At 38.4% G+C, this 11,026-nt stretch overlaps 1 protein-coding gene across 1 annotated transcript; it reads left to right on the top strand.

The window, feature by feature from the left end:
• The first annotated feature begins 4,739 nt into the window (after positions 1-4,739).
• On the top strand, positions 4,740-10,585 carry LOC110534304 (uncharacterized). The gene is made up of 12 exons (XM_021619084.3): positions 4,740-4,859; positions 5,273-5,340; positions 5,844-5,909; positions 6,084-6,158; positions 6,443-6,496; positions 6,612-6,683; positions 7,015-7,044; positions 8,786-8,824; positions 8,949-8,999; positions 9,757-9,846; positions 10,125-10,159; positions 10,249-10,585. The coding sequence occupies exons 2-11, from the start codon at positions 5,287-5,289 to the stop codon at positions 10,143-10,145; spliced, it is 552 nt and encodes a 183-aa protein (XP_021474759.2). The 5' UTR covers positions 4,740-4,859; positions 5,273-5,286; the 3' UTR covers positions 10,146-10,159; positions 10,249-10,585.
• Positions 10,586-11,026: the final 441 nt, after the last annotated feature.

The raw sequence follows: 11,026 nt of genomic DNA, 5'->3' as shown, positions 1-11,026 counted from the left end.
TTGTTGTTTGTTTAGTGTTTTCCAATTTTCCCAGAAATGGTTAGATTCTTCAATTACATTGAGCTGATTTCTGATGTGCTGTTCCTTCTTTTTCCATAGTGAATTTCTGTATTGTTTTAGTGATTCACCATAGTGAAGTCGTGGACTAGATTTTTGCATTCTTCATCAAACCATTTGCCATTGTTGTTCATTTTCTTTGTGTTTCTATTTGAGATTTGATAGGGAAGCTGAGAGGTCAAATATACTGTTAAGATTTTCTACTGCCAAGTTTACACCTTCACTATTGCAGTGGAACGTTTTGCCCAGAAAAGGGATTGAATTTTATTGTTGCCTAATTGTTTTTTGGTAGGTTTCCAAACTGCATTCCTTCCATCTATAGCATTTCTTAATGTTACTCAGTTCCTTTAGCTTTGATGCCTCATGATTGAGTATTGCTCTGTTCAAGTAGACTGTGATTTTGCTGTGGTCTGATAGAGGTGTCAGTGGGCTGACTGTGAACGCACTGAGAGACTCTGGGTTGAGGTCAGTGATAAAGTAGTCTACAGTACTACTGCCAAGAGATGAGCTATAGGTGTACCTACCATAGGAGTCCCCTCGAAGCATACCATTGACTATGTACATACCCAGCGTGTGACAGAGCTGCAGGAGTTGTGACCCGTTTTTGTTGGTTATGTTGTCATAGTTGTGCCTAGGGGGGCATATGTGGGAGGGAATGCTGTTTACCTATTACAGATTCAGTCTTCCCAACCCAGTGCAGGTCTTCAATTTTGTTTCTGGTGTCCTTTGACAGCTCTTTGGTCTTGGCCATAGTGGAGTTTGGAGTGTGACTGTTTGAGGTTGTGGACAGGTGTCTTTTATACTGATAACAAGTTCAAACAGGTGCCATTAATACAGGTAACGAGTAGAGGACAGAGGAGCCTCTTAAATAAGAAGTTACAGGTCTGTGAGAGCCAGAAATCTTGCTTGTTTGTAGGTGACCAAATGCTTATTTTCCACCATAATTTGCAAATAAATTCATAAAAAATCATACAATGTGATTTTCTGGATTTTTTTTCTCATTTTGTCTGTCATAGTTGAAGTGTACCTATGATGAAAATTACAGGTCCCTCTCATCTTTTTAAGTGGGAGAAATTGCACAATTGGTGGCTGAGTAAATACTTTTTTTGCCCCACTGTATATGTATTACATCAAGATGCAGTTGATGATATAGAGTACAGTATATACATATACATATGAGATGAGTAATGTAGGGTATGTAAACATTATATTAAGTGGCATTGTTTAAAGTGGCTAGTGATACTTTTTTTTTACATCCATTCCCATCATTTTCCATTATTAAAGTGGCTGGAGTTGAGTCAGTATGTTGGCAGCAGCCACTCAATGTTAGTAGTGGCTGTTTAACAGTCTGATGGTCTTGAGATAGAAGCTGTTTTTCAGTCTCTCAGTCGCTGCTTTGATGCACCTGTACTGACCTCGCCTTCTGGATGATAGCGGGGTGAACAGGCAGAGGCTCGGGTGGTTGTTGTCCTTGATGATCTTTATGGCCTTCCTGTGACATCGGGTGGTGTAGGTGTCCTAGAGGGCATGTAGTTTGCGCCACTACCCTCTCACTACTCTCTGGAGAGCCTTACGGTTGTGGGCGGAGCGGTTGCCGTACCAGGCGGCGATACAGCCCGACAGGATGCTCTCGATTGTGCATCTGTAGAAGTTTGAGTGCTTTCGGTGACAAGCCGAATTTCTTCAGCCTCCTGAGGTTTGATCATAACAACACGGCTGTGATTATAATCGAAGATAATTCCCTTGGTAGATAATGCGGTCGACATTTGATTGTGAGGAATTCTAAGTCAGGTGAACAGAAGGACTTGAGTTCCTGTATGTTGTTATGATCACACCACGTCTCGTTAATCATAAGGCATACCCCCCCCCCTCCCCCCGCCCCTCTTCTTACCAGAAAGATGCTTGTTTCTGTCAACGTGATGCGTGAAGAAACCAGCTGGCTGCACCGACTCCGATAGAGTCTCTCGAGTGAGTCATGTTTCCGTGAAGCAAAGAACGTTAGTCTCTGATGTCTCTCTGGAATGCTACCCTTGCTCGGATTTCATCAACCTTGTCAAGAGACTGGACATTGGCGAGTTGTATGTTAGGGAGTTGTGCGCGATGTACCCGTCTCCAGAGTCTGACCAGAAGACCGCTTCGACTGCAACTTTTACGGTGTCGTTGTTTTGGGTCGCGGGCTGGAATCCGATCCATTGTCCTGGGTGGAAGCCAGAACACAGGATCCGCTTCGGGAAAGTCATATTCCTGGTCGTAATGATGGTGAGTTGACGTTGCTCTTATATTCAGTAGTTCCTCCCGACTGTATGTAATGAAACGTAAGATACCCCAGGTAAGAAATAACACGTAAAATAACAAAATACTGCATAGTTTCCTAGGAACACGAAGCGATGCAGCCATCTTTGTCGGCGCCGGAAGCACAGGGGTCCGATGAAGCCTCTGGGTAGAACCTGGGTTAGAACCTGGGTTAAAAATGACAGACATGTAGAGAATGTGCTAAAACTATTTTTTTGTGTCTGTGAGACCCGGGCCTCCTGAGTGGTGCAGTGGTCTAAGGCAATGCATCGCAGTGCTAGCTGCATTACTACAGATCTGGGTTCGATCCCAGCCTGTGTCGCAGCAGTCCACGACCGGGAAACCTATGAGTCAGCTCACAATTGGCCAAGCATTGTCCCGGGAAAAAGAGGGTTTGGCCGGCTGGGTTATCTTGTCCCATTGAAGCTTGGCGGGGTTTGTGTTTTGGACCTTCACTGCTCCCGAGTCCACACAGGAGTTGCTGCGATGGGACAAGACTGTAACTACTAATTGGATATCACAAAATTCTGGAGAAAATGTAGTAAAAAAATGAATAACAATAATAAATAAAAAAATAAATAAAAAAGTTTACTGTGACACCCATGTTACGGACATCACACTGCTGGCTAAGTGGGTACCACTCCCCCCCGATTCAGCTCATACTTGGCTCGAACTCGGGACCTCTGCTTTGCTACACAAGTGACCACCCTCCTTGACAACATTCTAAGCGTTCGAGCCAATCAAAAGGTACCAATTGGATGGCTCCATCCGTGACATTTCAAGCTAGCTGTGGGGCGAGCTTATGCTACATTCTTAAGGGCCACATAAATGATGAGAATATGTTGCCTGTAAAATCATAAAGTCATTTTAGAAGTCACTTCTTTTTTTGTTAAAAAGACACTATCATATAGTGAGGATAAGACAATTAGGTGGAATACTATGACTCTGTGTTGTTAGTTTTGCGAAGAAATAACATACATTCCTTCACTTTAGGTAGACTCAACTATACACAAATTAAACAGCAGTATCGGATCAACTTACACAAGGTTAAACTTCTCCACAGTATACACTTGAACATTCACAGCTCAGGAGGCTTCTCAGGCTGCTGATGGGAGGACGGCTCTTAATAATGACTAGAATGGAGTGGAAAACGTGTTTGATGTGTTCGATACCATTCATTTGATTCCAGCCACTACTATGATTATTTTTGGCCCAACTGCTATTAGCCCATACAAACGCATAACAGATTCAATACATTGAACAACAGATAGTCGCTCCCAAATAATCGAAAGGAAGTTAGTTCTGAAGTGTCGGCCCAATTTTTACTACATTTTTGACATGTATTTAACCCCTTATTTTTGGCACTCAACAGTCTCAATATACAGTATGCTTCCATTCATTTTCTCAACTGCTACTGGAGGACCTTCAGACTAGTCTTGTGAGGCCTGTGGGCGTTCTAGAGGAAAACAACCGACATGTACGTGTTTGTGAGAGTCTCACCTTTCCACAGAGGTGTGTAGCCCAAATTGTTCTTACGCTGCAGACAGAAGTTGGCAGATCGGCTGTACCGACTTCAGACAAGCCACAAGACGCTTGCGGGAAAGCAAAACAGAGAACCAACTTGCCATACAAAACATGGTTATGTAAAAATCTGTCAGTTTAAGCTAGAGATATCAGATTTGGATGCGTCTCAATCAACTGCATCCACCGGTGTCGCACTTCTGCATCCGATGTGAAAGGTGACAGAGCAAAGAGCAGTGTTTGTCAAACCATGAGACAAGGTTTGGCCTAAAAACCATTATGACCACTCTATGCAAAGATGAGACTCCCACGAACACGACGGAGTTATCAATTGGATTGGTAATAAACGTTATCAATTTACAGTACACTTGATGATGCATTGTGTTGTTGTTTCAAAAAATCTTTGATTCATTGCTGTTGAATATGGTTTGTTTACTATACTTTCACACAGGGAAATGAAAAAGCTTGTTACATACACACTCAAAGTATTAAAACACTACAGTTGACGCTTTGAAAGAAGGTCAAAGATTACAGCAACAAAGCAGATTACACTTAAAGACTATACAATATCATACAATATCATTGGATAAAGCAATATCATCATACAATATCATTGGATATAGCAATATCATCATACAATATAATTAGACACATCAAATTCACTGACAGCATTTGGATTGAATTCAAACGTACCAAATAATATTCCCTGTTTGTGATAAGATATGTGCTTTCAAGTAAATGAGCTGAAGTGTGCACTATTGCAGACAGTGTAATTGTCCATTCTCTGCTATTATGATTACTATACTATATCTGACCACTGTCATTTACCAAAGCTCACGACTAGACAGCCCTATTCTCATTCGCTATGTAGTGTCACAGCAGGTCAATGTTGGTTGGCTGAAATCTCAACTGAAACGGTTTAAAAGCAGAGATAGATCTCTGCACTGTATGACCCTCCATATTCCTCATCTATACTGGTATCACCAAAGGTAATGTGGCTAGAACTTGTCTATTTAAAATGTATTTTATCTGGATGTTGTGCAAAGTAATTGTATGGGATTCTTTATTCTTATGAATTTACAGAATGCTTTGGGTGCCTAAGGAGTCTCACAAAATTGCAAGTGTAAACTTTAATAGAGTTAAATTAAACAATCAAAGGGTCTCTATAGTGTCCCACACTACACAGAGTTATTGTTAGACTTTTATAAGTGTTATGCTTTTAAGACTTTCACAGAATTTCTGTAAGCAATATGTTAAAAATGAACACAGACCAACACTGGTTATTGTTGCAGTCATTCAACACTGGTGTTCAGTGTGAAAATGTGTATTGTGTAATAGAGTTGACTACTTTTTGACACTGGAGGGTGTTAACTTAACATTATACCTCTCTTTCATGTGCAAGGTTCTACTTTGAAAATGAAGATCACCATTATGTGCCTTTGTTTGGCCAGCTCAATATCTGCTGCTCCAGTAAGTTTGAAAAAATGGGCAAGGAAAACTTTACTACTGTATTTCTCAAGAGTAGGAATTTGAATACACATAGAAAGTGGACACGCAATGGTGCGCGTTACAAAGGAAAATTTTTTAAACACAACAGGAGACTCCCTCGTCGTTTTCGGAGACAGGTTATTGACATGGCATAGCTACGGTAGCTAGTTTATAAGCAATTGTTAACTAACTGTTAACACTTTGAACTGGCTAGCTAATCGTCTTGACTAACTGTGGGGTAAAACAATTCACTTAGCCTATTAGTTAGTTACCTTTTGATATTCTATGACGTCTTCACTTTCCAAGCGTATCATGATCTATTTCCAGAATCTGGACTTAAAATAACTTAGTTGGGTGTTAAGAGTTCAGAGCACATTATTCACGCTCATTTTCCACTGAGTGTCTGTCAACAGTCTGTAATTTCTTTAAATTGACTATGGTTTCGTCAAAATTGTGATTATTTAGTATTTGTTCAATATTCACAGCGTCAACCTTACTTCAATTACTTGCCCCACTATGGGGATCCAAGGCAATCAGGACCACCCACACAAGTAAGAACAAATGCATATTGTAATATTCTACTGCATTCTGTTGGTCACCTTCTTTCTTAGGTGTGGTTCAACATAGTATGAAACAATACATAACATGAGAAGATGAAGTACTGAAATTAATCTATGAGGACACTTTTGTTTGTATGACCTTTGACCCAAGTGTTTAATCTCCAGGTGAATGAAGGCCTCTACCCAGCAGGCCATCCTTACCCTCAGCCTGGACTCAATGGCCCTGTCAGCATGGAAATAGTACGCTCTTACATCATCTTCACTATGAGACCTCTATTAGACCTCTCTAAAATGATATGATCAAATAATTGTCTTTTTAGTGACTTAATGACCTACTTTAAGTTATTACTTACTTCATTATTTACTTTCTCTTGACTTATCATTTGCCTATTTAATTCAGACTGTGATGAGTAATCATCTTGAACTTTAGCAGTTACACTGGAGTTTTGTCTTAATTACATAGTATAGTAATTTTATTTATTTGTAATGTGTAACTGTTTTGTTCATTTTACTTTATATTACAGGTGTTTCCACAGAGATTCCCTGGATGGTCTACTGGTGGCCAGATCAATGGACCAGTAAATACCACTAAAATACCACTACTTCACCTTCTTTAATATATCAACCAAAAAATATATCAACCATCCTCCACATTGAACATTCCTTTTAACTTTCCCCTTTCTTTTCTTTCAGCAGTCCTATCCCTCTCAAGCCTTCATCAAATATTCCCTACCTAAGGCCCCAGGAAGAAAGAGTGTAGAAATTGTAAGTGTTGTCTCAAGTTGAGTTACTTATCCCTCCTCAGAATTATAGGTGTTGTAGTATGTGAAGAAATCTCTCTCTTCAATTACAGCTATATGAAATTTGATAGGCACTATTTAAGTTCAGTTGACTCATGACTTTAAGTGGCTAAAGTTAGGACATGGTACATTCCAAGTTGCACAGCAGGAAATGAGTGTTGTTATACTGTATGTGTTTGGTAAGAGAACCCATCCATTTAATATCTTACTCAAGCACAGATCACATTGAATGTATTTTATCTATACTGCAGTAGTTTAATGACTGTTTCTCTGTTTCTTTTCCCCCCATATTAAAGTACTACCCCTATGACTTTGTGCAGCAAAAGGTAAATCCTGATATCATTTACTTGTTTTACAACCAGTAATTTTGTCTCAGTGGGACCTGGATCAGAGTAGGTGAGCAGAATTGAGTGGTTTGAAATCCAGCTCATTGCTCATGGAGCGCTCTCTCTGCTAAAAACCGCTCTGCACTCACAGGGGGGAAAACATTATACTCCAAATTCACTCATCATCATCAATCATTAAAATAACAATTGAACCAACACCCATCTATTTTTGTGACTTCCTGGACCTGCCATTTGGTTTTGAAGTATTGAAACTTAATCATACGATTTTAATGAATAGTATTTGAATAAACATGAAAAGGTGAATGTAAGACGTGCACATCATTTCAAGTAGGCTACGTGTCATTTTAAAGAATCTGACCCTTTTCTTTTTGCCTAAAATGACAATCTGTCTGCCTGTAGCTCAGGACCTGAAGCAAGTATATGCATTTTCTCAATACCATTTGAAAGGAAACCCTTTGAAGTTCGTGGAAATGTGAAATTAACGTAGGAGAATATAACACATTAGATCTAGTAAAAGATAATACCATAATGTATTATTCCATTGCAGGCCCAATTTAGATTTTGGCCACTAGATGGCAGCACGTTTTAGACTGATTTAATGAACCATTGCATTTCTATTCAAAATGTTGTATCAAGACTGCCTAAATGTGCCTAATTGGTTAATTAATACATTTTCAAGTTCAGAATTGTGCACTCTCCTCAAACAATAGCATGGTATTCTGTCACTGTAATAGCTACAGTACTTTAAATTGGTCAATGCAGTTAGATTAACAAGAATTTAAGCTTTTTGCCCATATAAGATATGTCCTGTGAATCACATTAGCCTACGTTAAATCAACCATCCCGCTGGGGGAGGACACCGATCCCATATAGGTTAAACAGCATAGGTCAGGAGCCAGACAGGGAGTCTAAGAAGGACGAAAATAAACGATTTAGGCTATATTTTTTCAATTATTTCCGGACTCTAGCCAGCAAAGAAATACATTGTGAAGTGTGCAACACAGTAGTCGGGTAGGGACATAAAGCACTCAGCATTTAAACAATATTTCATTGTATTAAATAATTAAAGTCCATAAATTGTGCATATAGGCTGTGACTTAAGTTAGAATTAATTACAAAAAAAGACTTATTAGTGCCTTTGAATTCATTTTTTGAATTCATTCTTTGAAACACAAGTTTGGAAAGTCTGGCTTCAGCCTCATGCGACTGTGTGTGGAGAGCAGGACAGTAGCGGAGAATATCCTCGCCACACTTGCAGAGCCACTGGGGATGCTGAACACCTCCTTTTGGTCACTCTTGCTAGACTGGGCAGAGATACAGAGTTGCTTTTTGATTTTTCTAAAGGTAGTTCTAATGGTTTCTAGCCAAAATAGCCCAATCAAAATGAAAAACTCCTTAAACATGGGAATATGCCAGGCATATTTGGCCATAATCAATTATGGCCTATTGATAACATAACAAAAATGAATGAAAAGTTTAATAGATCTGATTTTTAGTGTATAAATACTTTGCTACAATGACATGTAGTTATCTACCCACCTCCTTCCTGTCTTTTAGCATGTGCACATTGTAAGTGCACCATCATATACAATAAAGATATACACACACTCTGGCAAATAAAGTTAAATATAAATAATATATTTCATTTGGTGTAAACATTTGTATCTTATTTCAGCAATTCTGTCTTTAAAGGAAGTTTGAGCTATATTTTTTGTTTCAGATGATGCCAAATATCCCTCAGATGCCACAGATTCCAAACGTGAGTACAAAGATTTATCAATCAAAAAACTGTAATAAAACGTTTTATGAATTTTTGGAATGATTTTGGAACGTATGTATTTAATTGCTTTATTTTTGCAATATTTTTGTTTTATCTTTCACAGCTGTTCCAATATGAATACCAACCACAAACTGTGCCACAGCAAAGACCCAATGTAGGACATCCCTTTCTTGACCTGTAGTTATTGTAATGGGTGCAAAGATGTACGCGTTTCCTTGACGACAGATGGTTTTGAACAGGGGGCAAAGTGGGGTATTTGCAGGGGAGGGGGGTCCGCTGCCAAATCTCAAAATATATCCAATTTTTATTTTGTTAATTTTTTTAAAATGAATATTGCTCGCAAAAACGGATTAAACACATTTTGGACAAGTTCTCAATGGAAAGAGTTTAGAGGGTGCAATACAATGCGATGTAATATTATTACACTACAATTTATGTTCTTGGGCCTTATATGCACAACATGGGCCTGGGAGGCTCACAGGGATATTGGTATCCACAGTAGTGATCAATTATAAAAATGTTTGACTAAATTCTTCTTATATTCCCCTAAATGTTTGTTTTGAACATAATTCACTATAATTTAAGCTTTAAAACTGCTAAATGTTATTTCTGCCCCAAGGCAACATTTTCAGAATTGCAGGAAATTAACTTTAAAACTGCAACATGCAAAGTGGGGGATTTTAAAATGTTATTTCCAGGGTCCTGAGACTTGATTAGTCCGGCCATGCACTACAGAAGTCATGATAAAACTGATGGTATGCTATTTTTATTGAACTCTAAAGTAAGAGTTGTGTTCTGATGTTATGAGGGGGTCCCTCATGAATTTGTTATCACAAAAGGTGTCCCAGACACAAAAAGTTTGGAAACCCCTGCTTTGCTGTCCAAGACAACAGGTGCTCTTTTTTCTGCAGATCCCATTCCCATCATACAACTCTCAACTTCCTCATTCCCAGGATCCTTTGCAGCCAGCTGAGCAGGAGCAGCCAATGCAGACAGGCCAGGTTGGAAAGCTAGAACTCTATCTATCATAACTATATGTACAACTTCTTTACTGAACATCATTTGGAAATGATTTACCTTCTTTTCACATACTTTTACTATATGTCATCTGTGGTTTAAGAAATACATCAATAACAGTGAACTTTTGACTGAAATACAACTCCTTTCCTGAACATATTGTTTAAGTGATTCATATTTTTTATACCTGATCTTTTACAAGATGTCATCTATAGCTTAGCGGGAATCCAAGAATGACAGTGACATTTTTCTTTGTCCACAGGTACCTCATGTGCAACCATAGAATGGAAACTGAATGTAAGTCTTAATTATGCTGTAAAGTCCTTTGACAACAAATGAAGACACACTATATTTTGTTCATTACATTATTCCTGCTGTTCTTTTAGTTACCAGCTTGAAGGAAGTACAAAGTCTGCCGACCCAGAGAAGACCAGATGATTTGCTGCTTCAATATGGCCTATTGATATTAATTGGGGTATTTACAGTAGTATGGTTATGAGTATCAATGTAGAGTGTTAATCTACTGTCCTTTAGAGTTTTTCCCCTTGAAGTTTCTAGCGGAGGCTATTGTAATTAGTATAATAAGCATGCATCATTGATATTACAGTAGGCAATAGAGAGTATGGGTGGACATTATCTGGGTGGACATGCAATCTTTTCTTTGCTACATTTAATTTAAGCCATGTATTTTAGTAAAGGCAATTAAAGTATGTTTACAAGCAATTACTGAGTTGTTTCCCTGTTAAATGTCATTGTGTGAATTTAAAGAGGAGAATAAGTTATTTGATTAAACAGTTCATTTTATTCATGTTCATTTCAGGTGGACAGTATCGATCGATGGATATCTGTTGATAATAACAATCAATGTCCATTTGTTTATAGTTCCCTCTTACTTTACTGCGAAAGGAGTTACCAGTAACTGTAATTCTTCATGGCCATAAAAGTCTAAAATATATAATAAAGTTTTGAATTTGATCAGTCATATCACAGGGAATAAATTCTATTTCCCAGCATTTTTATTTTGTGGGGGCTAAGCTTTATAATAGCCTTTTTTGACTGTAGAATAAGCAAAGAATGTCACTCCAAAATACATTTCACTGCATAGTCCTCCAAATCAACAGAAATGCATGGTGTATTGTAGAGTAAGAAAAGCAAACTATAAGT

The sequence above is a fragment of the Oncorhynchus mykiss genome, chromosome 10 (assembly GCF_057628025.1).
Source record: "Oncorhynchus mykiss isolate SJ-2025 chromosome 10, ASM5762802v1, whole genome shotgun sequence".
Classification (NCBI taxonomy): domain Eukaryota; kingdom Metazoa; phylum Chordata; class Actinopteri; order Salmoniformes; family Salmonidae; genus Oncorhynchus; species Oncorhynchus mykiss.
Note: the sequence above shows the minus strand (reverse complement) of the source record. Positions and strands in the feature narration are given on the sequence as shown.

Bases quoted from the DNA above. Each gene is read 5' to 3' on its own strand.
- LOC110534304 (XM_021619084.3), top strand. From the start codon at position 5,287: ATGAAGATCACCATTATGTGCCTTTGTTTGGCCAGCTCAATATCTGCT. The intron at 5,341-5,843 runs GTAAGTTTGAAA...CAATATTCACAG, and splicing joins GCTCAATATCTGCTGCTCCA to CGTCAACCTTACTTCAATTA. The intron at 5,910-6,083 runs GTAAGAACAAAT...TTTAATCTCCAG, and splicing joins AATCAGGACCACCCACACAA to GTGAATGAAGGCCTCTACCC.